At 49.0% G+C, this 23,514-nt stretch overlaps 1 protein-coding gene across 1 annotated transcript in view; it reads left to right on the top strand.

Annotated features, from left to right (window-relative positions):
* The window catches only part of LRRC74A (leucine rich repeat containing 74A), a 28,647-nt gene extending 5,592 nt beyond the window's left edge, over positions 1-23,055 (top strand). The window contains exons 4-13 of the mRNA XM_005686181.2: positions 2,172-2,279; positions 3,294-3,390; positions 6,381-6,430; positions 6,782-6,863; positions 12,799-12,884; positions 13,344-13,538; positions 16,211-16,306; positions 17,875-18,021; positions 21,710-21,817; positions 22,900-23,055. Coding sequence (XP_005686238.2) covers positions 2,172-2,279; positions 3,294-3,390; positions 6,381-6,430; positions 6,782-6,863; positions 12,799-12,884; positions 13,344-13,538; positions 16,211-16,306; positions 17,875-18,021; positions 21,710-21,817; positions 22,900-23,055 — 1,125 coding nt within the window. The remainder of the gene's footprint in view (positions 1-2,171; positions 2,280-3,293; positions 3,391-6,380; positions 6,431-6,781; positions 6,864-12,798; positions 12,885-13,343; positions 13,539-16,210; positions 16,307-17,874; positions 18,022-21,709; positions 21,818-22,899) is intronic.

Raw genomic sequence — 23,514 nt, 5'->3', positions numbered from 1 at the left:
CATTTGCACTTAGTGCATGCTCATTAAGAAGTCACTGAACGTGACCCTGGGGAGGAGGAGGGTAGGGAGGGAAGAGCAGAGAAAGAACAAAGCCATCTTGAAATTTATGGAGCGTTGAAAGACTGATTAATGAAGTGTTAGGAATGCACCATTACCTCATGAGCTTCATGGGAAAAAAAATGGAATATAATGAAATCCACTCAGGACTTGGGCCACTTGGCTCTCAGGAACAGCAGTTTCTGTTTAGGGGGCGTTTTTCTTCTCTGATTCTCTGTATCATCCATTTGACAATTAATCATTGTGACATTCCCATGGACTGAACTTTTAATTATTACTCATATCTCCAGTACAGTTGAACTTCTCACATGCCGTGCTCTCCCCTGGCTTAGATGAAGAGCGCCCTGATAGGAGGGGTCATTTTCATACTTCTTGGGATCTATCCCTCCTCTGCCAATCTCCATGCCCCTGGTCTTATGGGTTGTGGACCCCCTGCAGAGGAGGGATGGTCTCTGTTTATCCCTGTTTCCTCTGCAGCTAGCACAGAGGGTGACAAATAGATACTCGCCCTTGTGAAATAAATGTGGATGGACTCATGCGCTGTGCTGGCCCCCAGGACGACTCTGAAAGTGGCCCTTCAGTCCCAGTTGCTGCTAAATGACACCTAGACTGGGAGGCCCCCTGAGCCATCTCACTTGCCTTTGAGCCCAGCTGAACTTTGCCACCACCACCCCCTCCCTGCAGAGAGCTGAGGCCAGGAGACACTTCCTGAGGCCCCGGAGGACCTCCCTGCGTGGCTGTGATTCGCTCTGTGACACTCTCCCTTCGCTTGGGACGAGAGCTCCTACCGCGTCCTACTTCTCTCACGGCTCTGTGCACTTCGAAAGTGCTCAGATCCAAAGACGAGTCTGTTCTGTCTGCCTTTCTACACAGGGAACGAGGTGGGGAAGGGAAGGACGGAAGTTCTGGTTAGAGCTAACCCCAATCCCTCTTGCTGCAATGCTAGTCATTTCCACTTGCTTTGTTCTCTGTGGGAATGCAGACTAGCTTGGATGTAGATATTTATTTAAGATTTAGGTTCTAATACGTATCAGTACCAAAGGAGAAGGGCGTGGGGAGGAATTGGGAGATTGGCATTGCAGTATATACACTATTGATACCATGTATAAATAGATAACTAATGAGGCCATACTGTATGGTGCAGGGAGGTCTACTGAATGCTCAGTAGTGACCTACATGGGAAAGAACTCCAAAAAAGAGGGGGTATAGCTGATTCACTTTGCTCTACAGCACAAACTAACACAACATTGTAAAGTAATTATACTCCCATAAAAATTAATTAGGAAAGGATTTAAGTTCCAGTTCCCTCCAAAGAGCCTTGAGGCAACATCCTGTCAGAGAGTCCAGATAAACCTTAAGCCTAAACTAGAAGAGAGGCCTCTGAGCAAGATGGCACAGGAGATGCGTTAGGCTTAAATACCGTTCTTAAATGTATCAGGGAGGCCTGGCATGCTACGGTCCATGGGGTCACAAAGAGTCGGACACGACTGAGCGACTGAACTGAACTGAAATGTATCACGTTCTCCTTAATCCTGGAGTAGGTCACAAGCCTCTCTCCTCAAAGCTAAATGGTTAAAATCTGTTCCCCTCACCCTTGCGCCTTCCCCTTTGCAGGACTCTGTTGTCATGCCCCTCTTCTAAATGCCCCCTGGGAATCCCTTGTTGGGGAGGGAGGTGCCCAGAAGAAGCATGTCCTAGCAAAGCTTCCCTGGTGGGTCAGTGGTGAAGAATCACCTGCCAATGCAGGAGACACGGGCTCGATCCCTGGGTTGAGAAGGTCCCCTGGAGCAGGGAAATGGCAACCCACTCCAGCACTCTTGCCTGGGAAGTCCCACGGACAGAGGAGCCTGGCGGGCCGTGGTCCACCAGGGGTCTCAAAGAATCGGACATGACTTAGTGACAAAGCAACAACCAGGAAACAAAACTCATGGGGACGGCGGTTCCCCTGCCTTATTCTGTTGCTAGCCGCTCCTCCAGAACTGCTAGCCTGCACCTCCATACCCTCTGACATAGCCAGGACATTCAAGAGGGGTGATGGGTTCTGGGCAAAGGCAGGCAACTGACTCTGTCACCATCCATCTTTCTCTCTCCCCCTCCCCTTGTGGTGGCTGAAGTCCAACACAACTGTCCTCACGCTGGAGCTGGCGGATAACTGCATCATGAAGGAGGGTATCCTGAGCCTGGTGGAGATGCTGCAGGAAAATTACTACCTGCAGGAGATGGTGCTGTGCCCTGTCCTGCCTGTTCCTACCTCCACACTTAGGGTCTCAGAATCCACTCGAGACAAGCCAGAGACCCCTCCCTGAGCCCAGCCTCCAGGCTTTCTGCTATCAATCTGGGGGCTCCTCCCCACTAGAAGTGACTTCTCAGAGGAGGGTCCACACCTAAGAGGCTGACCAGGGACTCTGCATTCCCCATGGACATAGGAAGCCCTGAGAACATATTTCCATCTGACCTCACGAGTCCCTAAACGGACAAACTTCTTTAGAGTTGCCTTAACGTGAACTTTCTTAAAGAAAATAAAGTCACGAGATAATTTCATAAACTACAATGTGTCCAGAGATAGATGATTGTTGATGGCTGGACACCAGCGTGAATGTACTTCAGCTCACTGAGCTGCACCCTTCAAAACGGTTAGGATGGCAAGTGTTGTGTTACGTCTATTTTACTACAGTTTTAAAACTTGAAAAGAGAAGGGGAAAAAATGACCAAGATAATAATGGCGAAGTTATGTAAAGTCCCTCCCGCTAGCCTGAATGGACTGTGTCCATTTATACCCCAATTTCTTCCAAGCACAGTAATTCGTGCTTCAGGAACCAGTGAAGGGAATTACAATAATTGCTTACTGTTAATTTTGGTTTTCAATTGTTTCATACTAAACCCTCCAAATAGTTATCTTGGGTTTCCAAAAAAAAAAAAAATGTGCAATGTGCTTATCTAAAATACCAGGGTGAAACTGGGGAGGGTGCGGGGAGTCTTTGAGATCAGCTTCAGAGAATTGAGACCAGCCTAGGGCCTCACCTTGAAACATCAGAAAAACCAGGGGTCCTCTCCTCCTCCTCCTCCTCTTAATTTCCCTAACCCTTCCAGTCCTTTGACCTGACACCTGCTCTATCTACCCTAACCTAATGCCCTTAGGACAGGCCTCAAGTAAGCCCCCACCCCACCCCCATCATTTGTTAACCAGGGCCCTTTGGTGGGATTTTTACACACAGAACTGTTCTCTTGCCTTTTAGAATGTTTCTGACAATGATCTCGGCTTGGAGGGGGCCAGAATCCTCTCCGAGTTCCTCCAGAATAACACCTCCTCGCTCCTCAGTCTTCAGCTAGCAGGTGAGCCTGTGAGGGCTTCCCAGGCGGTACTAGTGGTTAAGACTCTGCCTGCCAATACAGGAGACGCAAGAGACCCAGGTTCAGTCCCAGAGTGGGGAAGACCCCCTGGAGAAGGAAATGGCAACCCCCTCCAGTATTCTTGCCTGGAGAACTCCATGGGCAGAGGAGCCTGGTGGGCTGCGGTCCCTGGGGTAGCAAAGACTCGGACACCACTGCAGTGACTTAGCGCTCACGCCTGGCGCTTTCTGGTATAAAAGTTTGTATATTTACTGTTGTCAAGTTCATCAGTCTTTTACGGTTTTGATTTTTGTAGTCTTGCTTAAAAACTGTTTCCTACTTCAGATTTTAAAGTATTTTCTTTTATTTTCTTCAAATATTTTTGTAATTTTTCCCACATAGATTTTCAATATATCTGGAATTTATTTTTGTTCAAGGCATTAGGTAGAAATCATACATGTTATTTTCACCTGGCTAAAATCCATAGCCAGGTGCCCAGCTTCATTAATTGAATAACTTATCCTTTACTGACTAACTCGAATGCCATTTCAACATATATTAAAGTGTGTGTTAGTCAGTCATGTCTGACTCTTTGCGACCCCATGGACTGTAACCCACCAGGCTCCTGTTCTCCAGGCAAGAATACTAGAGTGGGCTGCCATTCCCTTCTCCAGGGGAGCTTCCCAACCCAGGGATCGATCCTGGGTCTCCTGCGTTACGGGTGGATTCTTTACCATCTAAGCCACCAGAGATGTCTATCATATATTAAATTGCCATATAAATATAGATTCCTTTCTAGAGTCTCTATCCCACTTCATTTATCTATGTCAACATTGTACCATTTTAGTATTTGTTTAAAATATTAAAATTATAATATGCTATAATTAGTTGAAATTTATAAAATAGATCAAGTATGTAATATTCAATATATTAGTTTTATACTTATATGTTTATATTAGATATTTTAATATGTTTTGAGCTTCCCCAGTGGCTCTGCAGTGCAAGAATCCACCTGCAATGCAGGAGACAGAGGTTCTGATCCCTGGGTTGAGAAGATACCCTGGAGAAGGAAAAGGCAAGCCACTCCAGTATTCCAACCTGGGAAATCCCACTGACAGAACCTGGCAGGCTGCAGTCCATGGGACTGCAAAAGAGTCCTGCATGACTTAGCGACTAAACAACAACAATAATGCGTTTAATATTTGAGTGGACAAAGTTTGACCTTTTTCAAAGTAATCTTGGCTATTCCTGGACAGTTTCTCCTGCAGGTGAATTTTAAAATCACTTTGTCAAGTTCTATTAAAAAAACTTATTGGGATGTTGGTTGGAGTTATATTTAATATTCTAGGTTAATTCAGGAAAGAATTGACATATTCAAAATATTGAATAGCTTCATTTAAGAATTTGGTTTCATCAGGTTTTTATTATGTTCTTCAATAAATTATTATAGTTTTATTTCATTATTAGTCATGCATATTTCATACTAGCTTTATGTCTAGGTCTGTATCATTTCATTCTTATGAGAATAGAGTGTTTTTTCTACCACTTTTTCTAATTACTTTATTCCTGGTATGTATGAGAACTATTAATTTTTGTACATTGAGCCTATTGTCAATCATTTTATTGAATTATCTTACTAGTTCTGACGTTTTGTTAATATTCTTGGATTATTTATGTAGGTGATAATGTCTGCAAATAATGGAAGTTTTTGTCTCTTTGTTCCAATATTTATGGCTTCTGGAGAGTTTTTTGGTTGTATTGGCTAAGACCTCTAATATAACATTAATCCAGAAAGTTCTTTGCTAAAATACAAACTTCCCAGCCCTATCCCAGGCTGCTAAGTCAGACTTCTTTAGGGGGAAAGGCAAAGAATCTGTATTTTTCATCTATCTTCCAAACAATTTCTTACAGCCGATGCAGGACAGGTAACAAATAGTATAAATACAACAATTTGAGTAACAGATCACATAAGTTTATACATTGACTAGATTTTCATCTCATTTCATTGCACTGGTGCCAGAAACAACCAAGGAAGTATTTGTGTTTCAGTGGCTTCATTCATTCATTCAGGATTCACTGAGCACCTGCTATGTGCCAAGGGCTTTTTCAGTGCTAGAGATGGTTTATTAAACTTTCAAGGAGAAATCTGGGGATAAGAATTTGTGTTATCTATTCCCCCCAAATCACCAGTGTTTTATCAATGGATTCCTTAGCAGGGCCGGGGCTAAGATAAGACAAGGAAGGCACTCGCCTCAGCCACAGAACTTAAGGGGCAACAAAACCAAGTAAATAACATCTTAAAGCAACATTTTTAAAAGCCAAAATTAATACAAAGATAAGTCCATGGGTGAAGAAAATATCAACACTTTAAATAAACCACAGAATCCCACAGGGACAGATTGGAATGAAGTACAGGGTCAGATCCTGCTTTTATTTAAACTCTGGTTCATCATAGATGTTTTCTCATTGATTTGTATTTTAAACTATTAAGCTGTTATTCATACCGATTACCAAGATTTTTGGCGCCTCTTTGATCTTGCACGCATGGTAAGTGACTCATTCATCTCTCCAGCCCCAACTCTGCTGCTTAGACTTGAATTAGCCTTTTTAGAACATCACAGAGTTTAGGCACAAGGCCAGGGGTTGATGCTATCAGTGGATGCACAGGGCATGGTGTGCCAACTCCTGCAACTCCCTGCCCAGTCATGGCAGAGAGAGAAGGGAAGGAGCACCAAAGAGATGGTAATGAGCTGCCTTTCTTCCTGTGTGTTCCTCTGTGCCCAAACACTGCTTTAAGCATTTGTCCAAACCCCCCGCCCATCCAGGCTGCCACGTAACACGGAGCAGAGTTCCACGTGCTACACGGTCCTTGCTAGACTTGCCGCCTTTTCTATGTCCGATTGTTCCAAAGGCAAGAGGCTGGCAGGACTAGATATGGAGGGTTAGGGAGCCTTAGTCTGAAGAGCGTTGCTAATGCCCCCCCTTCACTGCAGGAAATAACTTCAAGGAAGAATCTGCAGAGCTGTTCTGTCAAGCCTTGTCGGTAAGAAGCCAGGGGTGCAGGTGCAGCCAGCCCCATGAGCGATGCCTCAGGGACACGGGTGGCTCTGAGCGTCAGGAAGGAGTGAGGCCACTTACCTGGTGTAGGGAGCTGCTGAGTGTTCAGACTCCAGTCCTATCAAAAGCCTCAGCAAGTGGTAGGACTGTTTGGATGGTGCTAAATTCTCCCAGCAGTCATCAACAGTTCTACAGGAAATGAACTGTCCTCCATCTAAGAACAGTAGCCTACTTAATTTTCAGCATACGCAGGCCCCCATCACAGTGTTCTAAGTGAGGCATTTGCAAAAACAGAGAAGACAAAAATCACCTCTCTCTGCCCTGTTTCTTTCTCTAGAACAATTACAGAATTAAATCACTGGATCTCAGTCACAACCAATTCTGTCATAAGGCAGGCGAGTACCTGGGGCAGATGCTAGGTGAGTCCTGCTGCGAAGGGAGAGGCCTGGAAAAGGGAGGGAAGTAGGGTAGGATGGCTTGTCAGAGCTCATCTCCTGTTTCTTTATTGTTATTGAAAGTTTTGATTATAGAAAGCAACGTAAACGAGACCCCAAATTCATTCTGAACAGAGCAAACATCTGAATGCGGGAAGTAAAAAATCTTCAAAGTGAGTAGATTAGAAAAACATAGAAGTAACTTGTTTCTATGAGAAGTAATACAGAGAGATGACTTCAGGGAGGCTAAAGATTATTAAACAGAAATGGGCACACACTGTAACAAACCAGTGGGCAGAAAGTGCAACAAAAACGATTCATACATTTGACAACAGTAAAGTTGAAAACTTTCAGATGATAAAAGAAATTGTGGGGCAGTGATAGAAGACAAGCACTAGTTAGGGAGTAGAAATGTAGAACATTTGTAAAATATGAAAGATTACTGTTCTGAATACTGACAAAAGGTCCTCTAGCTCACTTAGGCAGTGATAAATATTCCCAGGGAAAAAAAAACCTGGCCAGAGCATATGGACAGTGACCAAAGAAAGCCAAGTGTCCGCACTCTTCAGTAATTAACACGCAATAAAACCCCACAAACAGAGCTCATTGTCATCTAGCAGAGCTGTAACAATTTCCCATCAGAGAATATCAATGGCGGTGAAAATGAACAAAAAATAGGGACACTCACAAGTCCACTAGACAAAGGCACTTTGGAGAACAATTTGAACAATTGTTCAAATTGGAGAACAATTACATTTAGTAATATATATTACGGAGAAGGCGATGGTACCCCCCTCCAGTGGTAGGACTGGAGAATCCCATGGACGGAGGAGCCTGGTAGGCTGCAGTCCATGTGGTCACGAATAGTCGGACATGACTGAGCAACTTCACTTTCACTTTTCACTTTCATGCATTGGAGAAGGAAATGGCAACCCACTCCAGTGTTCTTGCCTGGAGAATCCTGGGGACGGGGGAGCCTGGTGGGCTGCCATCTATGGGGTCACAAAGAGTCGGACGCGACTGAAGCGACTTAGCAGCAGCAGTAATATATTGGAAATGTATATATTCTATGACATAGTTCACCTCTATAGGTGTCTCAGAGAAGGTCTCATGCATACAGAAAGTGCCGGGGTCCTGCCCCAGTGGTTCCAGGGAATTCGAAGGGGAGACGGCATAGGCAAGGAAAACTTATTTATTTAGAAATATAAAGAGAGATTAGGAAGAAATAGTATAGTAGGAAAATTTAGTGGAGAAAAGAAGCTAAATAACTTGTTTTATGGGGAAGGCTAATAAAACCTCAGGACAAGAGACTTGCACCATCTACGTTGGGCCACCGGCGCCCATTTGAATAGCGGAGGGTGCCCCGCCTTAGGCTCCCTCTCTCACGGATCTTAGAAGCCGGGGCAAGTAAGTAGACGTGGTGAGCCTCCCCACTCCAGATGGGAATTCAGCCAGACAATAGAGTAGGAAAAGACACGGGGGAAACCAGTCCGGTGACTGGCCCATCCTCTATTGTCCGGAAAGGCCTTATGTACTTTTGATTTTACATAGAGACCAATGAATAATACAAAATTATGCAGTGTCAACAGCCCTGACTCTTATCGAGACCAGGCTTTCTCTCTACATACCTAGTTGTATACATAAGTCTTAGGTGATTTACATCATCTTCCGGCCAGAAGGCCAATTAACATTTTACAGCCCTTTTCTGATAAGGGTAATAGTGTTTTTCTTCCGAAAGTCTGGTGCCACTCTCAGAAAGCACTAAATAAAGTTACATTCTTACATAGCAAGGATACAACAATTTATAACAAGAAAGTGAAGTACAGTGATTTATAACAAAAAGAAAATTAATTAACTCAAAAGTCTAGTATTGCTAACATCAAAACTACTATATTCCTATTTCTGCATCCCGTTTACATTGATTAATATCCTCCCAAGTGCCTAAAAGATAAAGGATATGGAGGCCTGGCAGCAAACATTAACTCAACAAACTCTTCACCAAACTAATTCTTAGCCCCCAAAGGCTCTATATCTTTAAGATGTTTTAAGCTTTGTGTCTCTCATGGTTGGGGGCTGTAAACAATCCACAAGTTGTAAAGTCGGTCTGACCGGTCAGATAAGTTAGAAAGCCATCAAAGTGGCTTAAGCCTAGACAGTCTTTTTACATGCAGGAGACTGTTGGAGCTCTGAATTAACTCTTTCCAGAGAAAAGGTGGTAATGTCAGAAGAGTATAGTATAGCAGACAGTAAACAGACAGAGTTTGGTTTCGGGGTAGATGCTCAGACAGAGGACCCCTTGAGACCTGACTCGCCTTGCCCATCAGGCCTCTCCGCATGACCTTGTCATGGGTGGGATCTCCCGTGCTGGCTCTCGGCAAGAGAGAGCTGTCCAAGGAGGTTCGTTTTAACAAAAGTGTTATAAAAGGGGGAGAAAAAAAACAAACTAAATGTTCACTCCTGGGGAAATGAATAGAACCAGAGAGGACTTCTAGCAGTAGGGAGAGAGTGCTAATCTAGATGGGGAGGGGAGAGGAAACCGCCCAGGGAAGGTGGCTCTTTGTTGAAACCTGAATATAAAAGAAGAAACAGCCGTTCTATATAGCTTTCCAGGAAGAAAGCCTGTTTGAGGAACTTGGGGCGACAGTGTGGCTGAAGCGCAGGGGACAGGGGAGGAGAATGGAAGGGGGAGAGGTCTTCGAGGTGGCGGGCAGCCCCTTACGTCGGGCTGTTGGAGCCACGACACCCACAGAGCCTGGGTTTCATTGAACGCACGGTGTGTCACAAAGGATGTGAGCGTGAGAATGATGAGGGACGGCTGGGAGGCTCAGACCGGCTCCGTGACTCCTGCATCCGAGGAGGACAGGAGGGGAGGAGGGAGGCGTGGTGTTCCAGACCAGGACAGGACCACAACGTGAGCTCAGCCAGGAGGCTCCCAGAGGAGATGGATTCAGAATATGCTCCGGAAGTAAAGCCAAAAGGACTTGCTGATGTGAAGAGGGAGGGAAAGTGAGAGATAAAGATAGATTCGTGATTCTTTAGTTTCAGTTCCTCGTGAGATGGAGGTGGTGTTTACTCAGGGGGGGATCTCAGGGAGTCACAGTATGGAGGGGCAGGAGTTAGGAGTCAAGGTGTCTGCTTTTGGCCAGGAAGGGCTTTCAATGCCCATTTGACGCCGACACGGAGATGTCAGGAAGGTGGTTTGCTGGGTCAGTTTAGAGTGTGGAGAACAAGTCAGAACTGAAAACATATTTGTGATGTATTTAAAGCCACGGCCACGTGTCCAGATGAGGTTGTCCAGGCGAAGAGTGCAGACAGAGTTGAGTAGGGGGCCATCCTACTGCCCCCGGGGTCACTCCAACATTTTAAAGGGTTGCAGAGGAGGAGGAGGAGCTGGAGTGGGAGTGATGAGTCAAATAGCAGGGAAAGTGAGGTACCAAGGAGCCACGTGGTGGGGAGTATTTTCAAGAAGGGGGAGGTGGTCAGCTGGGTGAAGTACTGTTTAGAGGTCAAATAAGAAGACAGTAAAGTGACCACAGGACTTGCCAGTGTGGAAATAACTACTGAGGGAGTATGCAAACCCAGCTGGAGTGGGCTGAATTGAAAATGAGATGCAAAGAAGTGAAAATGGCCACGTAAGCAACTCTAGGCGCTCTGCTGAGACGTGGCTGGAACAGAGATGGGTGGCGTAGAGTCCAGGAAGGTTTGCAAGGGTGGGAAATGCTGACAGGAGGAAGAGAAACAGAAACTGATGATGGAGAAGGCTGCTGCTGCTCCGACTCTGCTACTCCATAGACAGCAGCCCACCAGGCTCCCCCGTCCCTGGGATTCTCCAGGCAAGAACGCTGGAGTGGGTTGCCATTTCCTTCTCCAATGCATGAAAGTGAAAAGTGAAAGTGAAGTTGTTCAGTTGTGTCTGACTCTTAGCGACCTCATGGACTGCAGCCCACCAGGCTCCTCTGTCCATGGGATTTTCCAGGCTGCCATTGCCTTCTCCGTGATGGAGAAGAAGGAGGAGATAATTATAGGATTGAAGTCCTTGAAAAGACAGGAGGTGATAGTATCTATAACAAAAATGGAGGGGAGGCCTGAGAGCAGTAGGGACCCATCATTCACTGAAAAGGGGGGAGCCCAAGAGTGGGCGTGGGGGTCAGTGGGGCTGGGAGATAGCACTTTAGGAGGGTGAAGCTCTCTCACCCCATGGTTGCCGTTGCCTCAGCGAAGCAATGAGGCAAGATCTTCAGCTGGAACGGAAGGGACGGAAGAGCAAAGTGTAAATGAGTTATTGGGTATTTTGAGTCTCCCTTTGAAAACTAATTGTCAAACATTTTAAAATTAAATTTTAAAACAAATTTAAAATGAGACAAACTAACTTCTGTTTTAATATGGTTGTCACCATACTATACATGCAGCTTTTAAAAAATTTTGTGTATTAAAGCCACCAAATATTAGATGATTACTATGTGACAGGCATCATGCTAGGCTCTTTACATCAATCTTTACAAAAAAAAAAAAAACCTTTGTAAAGGTTAACGTTCCCATGTTATAGATCAGAAAACAGAAGTAAGGGAAGGACAAGTAAGTCAAAGAATCCGCCTCAGTGTGGGAGAACCAGGTTTGAGCCCTAGATTGGAAAGATCCCCTGAAGAAGGGCATGGCTTGCCACTCCAGTATTCTTGCCTGGAGAATCCCATGAACAGAGAAGCCTGGCAGGCTACAGTCTGTGGGGTGACCAAGAGTCAGACATGACTGCCTTCTGTCTAAGGTCACATAGCTAGGAAGTGGTGAGAACAGAATTAAACTTTTAATTTTGTGGTCATTTAAGAGGAGCAGGAGTGCAAGGTATAACTTAAGTGGGGGACATGGCACAAAAGAGGAAAGAAGGGTAGGAAGGGACTGAGGGAGACAGGCAGGGAGAGAATGAAAGCAGGAGGAAAGTTTGTTCTCAATACAACAGAAGGTGGTGCGCATTTTCCTGAAAGTCTGTCCTGGTGGTTGACACAAGGGGAAGGCATGATCAGTACAGAGCACTCTGTCCATAAAAAAATAAAACAGAAAATCACATTTTCCTGGGCCTGAAGGAGGTTCCTCCCACTCAGCGTCCTTCAAGAGCACTTTAGTCTCTCTTCCCAATAGTGTTCCCAGCACATCCGCCCTCCCCAGATAAAAATGACAATGGCGATGTGTTTAAATAGAATGCTCTCCCAGCCCTATGTAGCCTGTGATCAAAAGCATCTTTAAGTTTTTTTAAAAATTGCAATTTCGGTGCAAACTCAACTTCTAGACAAGCCTGATGTCGCCCCACTTCCACCTGGCTGTATCCCTAAAGTTCTCCTGGGTGGACATTCTGCAGCCCACACTGCTCCCATAGGTCTCCATGAAAATATCACATGATAGAACTCGCCATGCCCACCACAGTCTCGCTATGTAAACAAGCCCTGTTTCCCATGCTGTCTCCATCTGTGTTAAGGACTGTGTGATTTTCCACCAGGTGGATATTTGTGTTAGGCTTTGCCCCTCCCCTGTGAGTCACAAACCTTACTTTTGTAAGTGACGCCGTGGTAAGCATCTGCAAGTGTATCACTCATCTCACATACTATAAGTCTCCCTAGGAAGAGTCTCAGGGGTGATAGTGCCGTGAAATGGAGCAAACAGATTTTAGTAGGAAAATGTCTGTGACCAGACAGTTCGGAGTGTATCTTGTGTTTGCCACCTGCAATGTACGAGTATCTTACTAGGTTGCTGTGGCGTTGGGAATCACCTCGTAATTTTGTGTTTAAATGGATAACTGACAAGTTATTGCCTCCGTGTTCTGCTTTGCATGAGGACTGAGCCCCCCCAGTTTCATGGATCTCAGGCCGACCTGGAGCCTGGGTTCTCCAGGAGGTGGGGGATGCTGAGATGACGCCCTCCCCTCCCTCAGCCATCAATGTAGGGCTCCAGTCGCTGGATCTGAGCTGGAACCACCTCTACATCCGGGGAGTGGTGGCCTTGTGCAACGGTCTCCGGGTAAGCCTGCGGGGGCGGAGCCAGGGTTGAGCCCAGGGGAGGAGGACCAGGCCCTCCGTCCACTGTCTTGAATCCCTTCACCATTGAGGTCGGTGATCTGAGACCTCCTCAGGCACTCTTCACAGCCAGTCTGCCTCCCACAACTCCTGAACGCATGACCTTCGTTAGTACAAACCCCTCCCAGGGAAACTCGCCCTACTGGGGCCTCCTACGCACCTCTGGGGGTAACTTCAAAGGGGCAGTTTAACTCGGGGAGAAGGGAATGACCTTCACCCAAAGAGAATGCGCTCTGAGACTCTGAGCCCAGCTGGGAGGGATCTGGAAAGATCTGGCCATCTCTCTCCAGGGAACCACTGAGCACTCTGTCTGGAAGTCAGCCAGGGTCAAAAATGGGGGTCCGTTGGCTGGGTGAGTTGCCTGCAGCCTTGATGCTGGTGCTGTTTTCCCTTCTCCCTGCAGTCTAACGTGTCGCTGAAGAAACTTGACCTCTCCATGAACAGCTTTGGGAACGAGGGGGCTGCAGCCCTAGGGGAGGTCCTCAGACTCAACAGCTACCTGACCTACCTAGACCTCAGCAGCAACAACATCACCAATGACGGGCTCTCCAAAATCAGCAGAGCCCTGGAGTTGAATGAGAGTCTCAAAGTTCTGAAGGTAGTCTTCACCCAGGCTGGGGACAGGACAGCTTGTGTGTACATGTGTGTGCCTCCGTGTGTGAACTGTGCATATCTGTGTCTCTGCACCCATGCGTGTGTGCGTCAGCGGGTGTGCGTCTGGGTATGTGTCCCTGTGTCCCTATGTGTGCATGCACATGTGTATCTGTGGGGGGGGGAGGGGGGAATGGAAGTGGGTTGGGATGTTGCTGGAGAGAAAAATCCACATTCTTGGCTGGCTTTGTTCTGTAAACTCAGTGTCACACCCTCCGCTATCACCTGGCACAGGGTAGCAGTTTGTCTCTTAACTGGTTTTCCTTTCTCCCATCTGGGTCTCCTCCAGGTTTTTTTTCTTCACCAAGTGGCTTTCGGGGTCTCCGTTCCCCAACCAGGGACTAAACCCGGGCCCGGGGAGTGAAAGCGCCAAGTCCTAACTGCTAGACTGCCAGGGACTCCCCTCCTCCAGTTTTTCTCCGCAGTGCAGCCAGAGTGTGCATTTAGAGTGTAAATCTGGCTTCTAACCCCACCCCTACCTACTCTTCTCCAGCTTGAACCCCACATCCTCCAGGGCCTCCTTCACTCAAACCCAGTTCTCTCCCCGAGTGTGCTTCAAGTTTACCCTCCCCCCAACTCCTATGCTCCAGCCGATGCCTCATGGTCCTTTTTTTTTTTTTATTTAATTTTTTGGCTGCCCTGGGTCTTCACTGTAGTGCACAGGCTTCTCACTGTGGTGGCTTCTCTTGGTGCAGAGCACAGACTCTAGGCTCGTGGGCTTCAGTAGCTGTGGTGCAAGGGTCTAGGAGCTCCTTGACATGTGGGATCATCCCGGACCAGGGATCAAACCCGCACCCCCTACCTTGGCAGGCAGCTTCTTAACCATGGGCTTCCCTGGTAGCTCAGCTGGTAAAGAATCCACCCGCAATGCAGGAGACCCTGGTTCGATCCCTGGGTTGGGAAGATCCCCTGGAGAAGGGATAGACTACCCACTCCAGTATTCTTGGGCTTCCCTGGTGGCCCAGCTGGTAAAAAAAAAAAACCACCTGTAGTGTGGGAGACCTGGGTTAGATCCCTGGGTCGGGAAGATCCCCTGGAGAAGGGAAAGGCTACCCACTCCAGTAGTCTGGCCTGGAGAATTCCATGGACTGTATGGGCCATGGGGTTCTAAGAGTCCTGAGCGACTTTCACTTTCACTTAACCGCTGGACCACGAGGGGAGACCACAGGGGCTTTTTCATCTCCCTCCCTGCAGGACCTTGCCCACACCACTTGCTCAGCCCACAGTGCTCCCCCGACTGGCCTCAGTTGCTGGTCTGCCTCGGAACACGGTGGGAGCCCCAGTTCTCTAGGGACGCCCGGGGAACCCTCAGGTCCCATTTACCCCTTCTCCCAGAATTCCCCAGAGTTCCTCTTTATATTCTCGTTCTGAGTGACTTGCTGTCACCCACTAGCATGAGAGCTTCCTGGGGACAAAGACGTATTCGGGTTTGGCCATTATTATATTCCCTGTACCTAGCAAAGTCCTGGGTGGTTTACTCACTAAGTCGTGTCCAACTGTTGTGATCCCATGGACTGTAGCCCACCAGGCTCCTCTGTCCATGGGATGCCCAATGAATATTTATTAAGTAAATGAATCAATACGTATTTCATTTTAAATTAATTTGTTTATAGATGCTAATTTATAACAGTGAAGCTCCTGGGAAGTTGGCAATTGATGAAAAATGAGGGCTTGTATTAACAGATCCCCTTTCTGGGGCTCCTACCTTGAGCCAGGTTCTGTTTAAGTGATTTGTCTCCTTATTCCTGGCCCAGCCCCACCAGGTGGGCTCCAGTAGCCCCACTTGTCAGATGAGAAGACTGAGGCTGTGTGACTTGTCAGCTAGCAAGAGGCAGAGGGAAGTCAGCTTTACCTGGCTTTCTGCTGCAGCTCCAACTCCCGCAAGATATGTGGGTGACTCGGGGGGACCACAGACGTGGGAGTGCTGGTGAAGAAGAATAGGAGTTAGGAATCAGTGAAGACGAGCTGCCATCCAAGAGGGCAGTCGCCCTAGAGCTGTTGCGGTGACAAGAGGGAGTCAGGTTCTGACCAGTGGAAGTAGCTTGGGGATGGCAGACCATCCAGGTGGCCGCCTAGTGACTGGGGAAGCTGAGAGGCTGGCCTGCCTGGATGGGCACCGAGTGTGATTCAGACAGGAAGGATGGACTCAGCCTCCAAGGACTCAGCCTTGGGGGCCAATGAAGCCAAGGAAAGTTCAGAGAATCTGACTTCTAAAAGACTAAAAAGCTGCCTCAGCAAAATGGCCACGAAGATTTTTTTTCTGGTTAGTGAAATACAGATGATTTAAACATTTTTTTCTACTGCTTTTAAATTTTTTCTGCAATGACCAAATATTTTCATTTTAGATCCTTGTCATGCTTGTCTGTGCTTAACCCAGTGACTGGCATGTTGCAGGGCCCCAGTCAATGTTTGTTGGGTGGATGGATGGATGGATGGATGGATGGGCAGTGAGATGGACAGGTGGATGGATGACAGACAGACAGACAGGGAGGTGGGTGCTTACAGAGAAATCTGGAAGACATAGACTGTAGTGTGACAGGAATGTATGAAAGCCGTGCTCTGAACCAGCCTTTTCTGCCCCCGTCTCTGCCTCCTTCTGCCTTGCCCTTCCTCCCACAGCTTTTCCTGAACCCCATAAGTATGGATGGTGCTTTGTTGCTTATCCTGTCCATCAAGAGGAACCCCAAATCCAGGATGGAGGATATTGACATTTCTGTAAGTCATCTGATGATTTCGCTCACACTCAGGGAGCCTGCCAGTTACCATGGCCACCACGCCAGGTGCCAACAGCTCTGGCCCTCAGGGCCTATGTGCTCCAGGAGATGAAAAAAAAACACTCCTTTTGGGGTACAGTTCTGCCCTCCTCCAGGGGTCCTTTCCATCGGTTTAGCCAGCCGGTCAGTAACATCATGGTATAAATTTGCCCGATCCTGGGAACCTGGGACCTGCACCCCCAAGAGTGGGCCTGAGGGCAGAGATGAGGAACGCCAGAATCAAAGGTGGCGGACCCCAGAACAGACCTGTCTGCAGTCAGCTTTGTCGATGGATGGCTGTGGGCCTTAGAATGCTTCCACGATCACAGGATTTTTAGAATCTGAGTAGGAAAACACGTCCAAATCTGTGTTTTCATTTCATGACTCAGCCTACTCAAATCAGAGTAGTATTTGAGTGTAAAAAAAAAAAACGTTAATGGAGGCGGAAAGCTTGAGGAGGTGACTGCACTCTGCGCGTACTCTGTCCTGAATCATCCCAGAGGTGGGAGCTACTGCCAGCAATATCCTATACTCGTCCACCAGTTTATACTGTGTGTTCCAGAGCCATTTTATAGGCGCCAACTCGTCTAGTTCTACTCTGGGAGGTAGGTAGAATGTGTTCATGTCCTAGGGATGCCAAGGCAAAGTATACAAAGCAAGTGACTCAAGTGATAGAGATGTCTTGTCTCACCATCCTGGAGGCTAGAAGTTCAAGGTCAAGGTGTTGGTCAGGTCGCTTCCTCCAGAGGACTGTGAGAAAGAATCTGCTCCCTGCTTCTCTTCTAGCTCCTGGTAGTTTGCAGGCAATCTTTGCTGTTGCTTGGCTTGTAGAAACCTCACCCTGGATCTCTGCCTTCACCTCAGATGTCACTCTCCTTGCGTGCGCATCTGTCTCTGTATCCCAGTGTTCCCTTGCTACAGGGACACCAGTCATGTCGGGTTAGGGCCCACCCTAGTGACCTCATCTTTAATTTGATCATCTGCAAAGATCTTATTTCTCAATAAGGTCATATTCACAGGTACTGGGGGTTAGGATTTCAGCATCTTTTTTTGTGGGGGATACGATTCAACCCATGACTAGTTCAGTTCAGTTCAGCTCAATTGCTCAGTCGTGTTCGACTCTTTGCGACCCCAAGAATCGCAGCACACCAGGCCTCCCTGTCCAGCTCTGAAGACCAACACTGGGGTAGAAATGGGCTTTTGGGGGCCTTTGGGGACCAGTCATGTAACCCTACAGCCGTGCCTGTCTGTCACACATAGACACCAGGCTCACCTTCTGAGTGCAGAGTGAGATGACAGGAGGTGACAGGCCACCAGCACCCAGCTAGGACACCTGATCCAGATCACGTGGGAAGCTCGCAAGCCAAACCACCAGTTCTAGCAAAGGAGGGCTGTCCCAGGCTAGGAGCAGCACTGCTGAACGAGCTGGGAAAGACAACACGTGGCTTTGCCTGGGGGAGCCCGCAGGTCTGGGAGATGACATGACGGCAGCGCCTGCCACCCGACGGGTCCCCTCTCTCCCTGCTGCAGAATGTGCTGGTGTCCGAGCAGTTCGTGAAAATACTGGATGGCGTGTGCGCCATCCACCCCCAGCTGGACGTGATATACAAGTCAGTGCAAGCCCTCTCGGCCAAGAAAACCCTCTTCACAGGGACTAACCCCGTGAAACTGATCCAGGTGAGCGCTGCTTCCCTCTAAGAGCCCCCAGGGGCCCCTGGAGAGAACTAACCTTTGGCTCAGCTCCCAGAATTTCTCCTCCCCCAGAGCGGCGGTCCTGTCTGACGAGCAACTTCTCAGCTGCAGGATATCCCCTCTGGCTCTCAGATCCGTCAGCAATGCTTCCTGACTCCCAGAGGAAAGGAAGTGCTTGAAACTGGCTAAAGTGCGAGGGGCGTGGAACAGGATGGTTTCTGCCAGCTAGGCTCCTCCATTGCAACCAGAGACAAGTCACTATAGTGCTCTGTGCCTCAGTCTCTTCACCTGTAAAATGGGGGTAATAATAGTACCCACCCCAGCAGGGCTGCTGTGAAGGTTAAATTCTATACTCCACATGACGGACTTAGAACAATGCCTGGCATGTGACCAGCACACAATTCACAGAGGCTCTTTCCAATAGCTGGTAAGGATGCAAAGACATCCTGTGGTCAGCATGGGTATTTGGTGGCTTCAACTAATGAGAAATCGGTAAGTCTTTTATATCTAGAGGTCACCTGCTCCTGGCTCCAGTCTTAAATTGTGTCTGGCAGTCGGAGGAAAAAGATGTAACAGGGGCAATAAAACCCAGAGAGTGTTAGAGCTGGAAGGGATGTTATAGCTCCTCTGGTCCAATGGCCTCACAGAGCAATGACTGCCCAGGCCTGGGGTTTTCACTGCCGGCTGTGCCCTGGACATGCAGGTGAGGGGTGTGCTGCTGGGGACAGGACTGTTACCACCTGGGGCAGCAGGAGCCGGGAGGGTGCCCTGCAAAGGCAGTTCCACGTGGCATGTGCCACTGGACCTCTGTGCCTTGGTTTCAGAACCAAACAGGAGAGCTCTTGCATGAAAATTCTCACTGTAGAAAAAGTTCTAGAAAGCAAAGCAGTATCAGGTATCTTTATATCTTTATGAGTGAATCGATGTCAGGTGAACAGAGGAGAAATTTGTTTTGCAAGAAGAGTGGGAATGGAGTTATCTAGTGCAAAGTGCCCTTGCTCCTGGTTTTAAAACAATATAGAAAAGGAATCCCAGAGGAGAGACCCAACCACACATACAATGTAAGCTGTAGGCCTTCCCCTCAGGGGCCCAGCAGTCTGGCTGGGAAGATAGGATAGACACAGTCATTTCCAATAGAAAAGGTCAGATGATAAATAATAAACAAGTGACCAAGGTAGCAAGTATCAGTACAATCCAAACTAGAGGTCACTGCAGGATTGGGCAAACAGGAAAGGAGGCTTCCTGGCAGAGGCAGGTTGGGGCAAGGGCCCTGACACGCAGAAAGGGTGCAGGTGAGCCCCAGAGGGAGGGGCGGAGGGAGGGGGACTCCCACCAGCAAAGGAGCAGACAGGGAGTCACTTGCAGTGTGTCTGGAGGGGTGGGAACAGAACCACCTGGCTCTGGTCTCACAGGGAAGCCTGGGAACCAAGGCTGCAAGGGGAGGCTGGGGCTGGACATGGCAGTCCTCAGACTGTAGGCTCAGAGCTGGGTTTGAAGTCAGGGAGCAGGGAGCCAGGGAGAGTTGTTGAGCAGAGGGTGTGATATGAATCCAGCAGGACTGAGGGACAGTATTTTTGGCAACAGGGAGAGAAAAGAACTGAAGGGAGTAAATATGAATATGAGAATGGGAAAATCAATGAGGACACGCTTGTAGTATTCTAGATATAGAACGGTAACTTGGCTGAAAATGACGATGGGAGTGGAGATATCCTTACGGAGCATCTCCAGGACTTGGTGAGTGGTTGTGTCTGCGTGCGTGCGTGCATGTGTGTGTATGTATGTGTGTGTGTGTGTTGGGAGAAGAGAGACCTGTGGGAAGAGGGGAGAGGTGAAGATAACTCCAAATTTCAAGCCCAATGGACTAAAAGAATGATGCTAATGTGCAGCAATAGGGAAGTCCAGTGGGGAAAAGAAGCTACCCCTGCCCCCTCTTCCCACTCTGACTTCATCCCTCCCATCTCCCCACACCCCCATTTCAGCCCCACTGGATCTCTCCCCATTGCTTCTTGCATCCCTTAAAGTCAGCTCTGGGTCCCTCTGCCTGGAACACTGCTCCTTCTGCCCTCTGGGTCTCACCCTCTCCTCCGCACTCCCTCGGTCCGCACTTGAGTTTCCCTTCCTCGGGCAACCCTTCTTAGGTTCCCTGGCCAAGAATCAGTGCCCTTGACACACACTGCCCCAGCCCTCTGCTTCACCCTTTCGCCACAAGACTGAACTCCTCCAGGGCAGGAGCTATGTTGGGTCTTGCCAAAAGCACCTCCCAAAGTGACAGGCCCATCCGCCAGTCAAGGCTCTTAGTTGCGGACCACAGAATCCACTCCACTAGGTTAAGCAAAGAGGAATCGATTACCAGAAAGGGACTCCAGAGACGTGAGAGGGCTGAAGAAAAGCCTCCACGTTTAGATTCCAGAAGACACCCAACCAGGAATTGCCTGTGGAATCGGGAAGCCACCCTCCCAGCTGCCAAAGCACTCGGGTCACACATGCATCTCACCAAAGGGCTTGGTGAAACTATCTCGTTCCTACCCACAGCCTCCAGGGGGCTTGCGGAAGGCCGGTCTTTGGTTTTCCAGCCTCTGTAACACATTATAGAGGTGGGTAAGAAGGAACTAGAGTGGGTGTAGCTGCTGCAGCCCTCAGTAGCAGGGATCACAGAATCCAGCTGACTCAGGCTCGCTTCAGACGTGTTGGATTGAGGTGTCAGTGGGGTTCAGCATGGACTAGCGAGCAGCTTCTGGGGATGTGGAATTGGAGATGGAGGTCCGGGATTCACCCTGAGGTGGGGTGGGGTCAGCGGAGCACAGCAGAGAGGGAGATGCAGGGAGAGGAGAGCAGGGACCCAGGAGTGATCCCCGAGGAATTCCTCTGTGAGCAAGGGAGTCTGCAGAAATACCTGTCGGCACATCTGCCTTCGGGCTTTTGAGAGTCAGAGGGAAAGAGAAACCAGAAGATACTAAAAAGGAACCAAAAGAACATTTAATGATACTGGAAAGGAGCTCACAATATATTAATACAGTGCATTTTATTAAACAGTATGTACGGTAGAAAGATGTTAGATAGGCAGGCAGATGAAAAAAATGTATGTCAAGATGTTACCTCTGGGTGGTGGGATTGGACTATGGGTGATTTTTCATTTTCTTCTATTTATCTAAAATGACCTTAAAATGTGAGTAGCTACTATCTTTGAATGGAAAACAATGATATATCATTTTTAAAATACTCTAACACAGTACGTCTCCATATGAGGATATTTGGATGAAATAATGAGAATCCTATGAATTCCAGGAGCCTGTTCCACCCATCCCACTACATGGTTCTGGTTTGGTCTTTGGGTCTCTGAGCTGACAACAGCCCTCTCACATCCACAGAGCACCGTCTCTGCCAGTCTTAGCAGGGGCGACCTCAAAACCAAATAATGCACATGCATGTGATCACCGCCCTATTCCCTCCACGCTGTGGGAGCTTAACAGCCTCGGGAACAATCCTTCCGCCCTTGGGATGTGCACCGGCAGGACAGCCTGCTCAGTGTGGGTGGGACAGACAGACAGGAAGCATCGCGTGCGGTTCTGCCGGGCCTCGGTCTGAGCAGGTAGGGGTCAGAGGTGGGGCAGGGGACAGCAGTGGGGGTTCGTACAGATGTTACAAGGCTCTTGGTGTCTCCTGCTTCTCCCAGAGCTACGCAGACCAAAACAAAATCTCCATCCTGGACTTCTTCAGGAGCCTGAACCCCAGTGGAGAGACGATGATGCCTGTGGGCGAGTTTCGGAAAGCCATGATACGGGTAGGTGGCTGCCTCGTGGCTGCGGGCACTGGGTGTGCGTGTGTGCACGTGTGTGTGACAGAGACACGCACAAGCATTTCACAGAGCTTCCCCCTTGGCTGTGAGAAGCCAGCTGATCCACCTCCTCTATCGAGACCCAGAGGGACAGCTAAGCCTCCCTCCATCACCCCCTGACGTCATTCTCTACTGCATGGCTGGGTGTCACTGGTGACCCAAGATGCTGCCCGAAGACGCACGTTCTTCATCTTCAAGGTCTTTCTCCCCATTGCATTTGGCTCCTGGGCAGATTTTACAAAGGAGTAGGATAAGAGACCACATCCCAGTGCCCCAGTATCTTACCTTAGGCTGTATCGTCTTGGCCGAAATCCCACATCTTCACGTGTAGGATATGAAGGAGGTTCTGAGGAACCCCTGAAATGCAAGTATGAACAGGTCTGGCTCCAGAGCACCCCTAGGAAGGATGGGCCCTGCAAGAATAGGACTCTGTGGAGGTCCAGAGGAGGCGGGATAGGACCCCCGGAGCTGGGCCTGTGGTGAACAGGGCTGGCTAGACTCGGTACCAGGACTCTGTGGAGGTCCAGAGGAGGCGGGATGGGACCCCCAGAGCTGGGCCTGTGGTGAACAGGGCTGGTTAGACTCGGTACCAGGACTCTGTGGAGGTCCAGAGGAGGCGGGATAGGACCCCCGGAGCTGGGCCTGTGGTGAACAGGGCTGGCTAGACTCGGTACCAGGCAGGTAAGGATGAGCCTCCCATGCTGCAAAGTCACTGCCGCCCACTCCACTAGACTCCCACCTCCTTCCCCCCGCCCAGGGCCCTCCAGATTGAAAAGAAAGGCTTGGGGTCCTGGGCAGTGACCCCCGGGTGTCGGGGGGCACTTCTTCCCACCCTGCAGGGTGTGTGAGTTCAGCTCCCTCGGATCTCTCAGTTGCCAGATGTGGGCCCAAGGGGAGTGAGTGAAGCACTGTGGTGTGTGTGTGTGTGTGTGTGTGTGTGTGTGTGTGTGTGTGTGCGTGTGATGGGGAGGTCGGGGGTGGGGAGCAGAGAGCTCCACTGACGTTGCATGTTCTGTCCACCTCCTCAGCAGAACAAGGTCCCCGTAAACCGGTACCAAGTCAGGGAGCTGATAAAGAAGCTGGGCGAGAAGACAGGCATGGTGGACTTCAGGTCAGCCTGGCCCCGCTGCTCAGACCTCTCGGGGCTGCCCCTCTGGCCCCCGGAAGCCCGCAATTCTGTCTAAGGTACCCTGGCTCCAGGGGCCATGCTGGAGCAATGGGGACACACGGAGCAGAGGGCGAGGCCCTGGGGTGGGGACGGGGTGTCAGACACACAGACGAGAGGACAGAGGTGCCCTGGGGAACCGCGGGTCATTCGACTCTGCTGGAGCATAGGCAGCCAGGCAAGTGAGATCTCCTTGAAGAGACCAACAAGGACCTTGACAATGGTCATAACAGTGACCAACATCCACGAGCCCTTACCACGCACCAAGTACTCCACCAGTCAGCAGACGGGTGCCCGGATTCTCACAGCACCCAACAGGCACTGGTGTGCCCCCCACCCTACTGTGAGGGATGAAACGGAGCTTCAGCGAAGGAAGGCATGGAGCCAAGGGCTCGCGGCCAGGAAGGGGCAGCTGCAGCCTTAGGACCCAGGTCTGCGTGGCCCGGGCACCTGCTTCCCTGTGCCAGACCTCCGGGCT

This window comes from Capra hircus, chromosome 10 (assembly GCF_001704415.2).
Source record: "Capra hircus breed San Clemente chromosome 10, ASM170441v1, whole genome shotgun sequence".
Lineage (NCBI taxonomy): Eukaryota > Metazoa > Chordata > Mammalia > Artiodactyla > Bovidae > Capra > Capra hircus.
The sequence above is the reverse complement of the archived record's forward strand: the minus strand, read 5'-3'. Positions and strand labels throughout refer to the sequence as shown.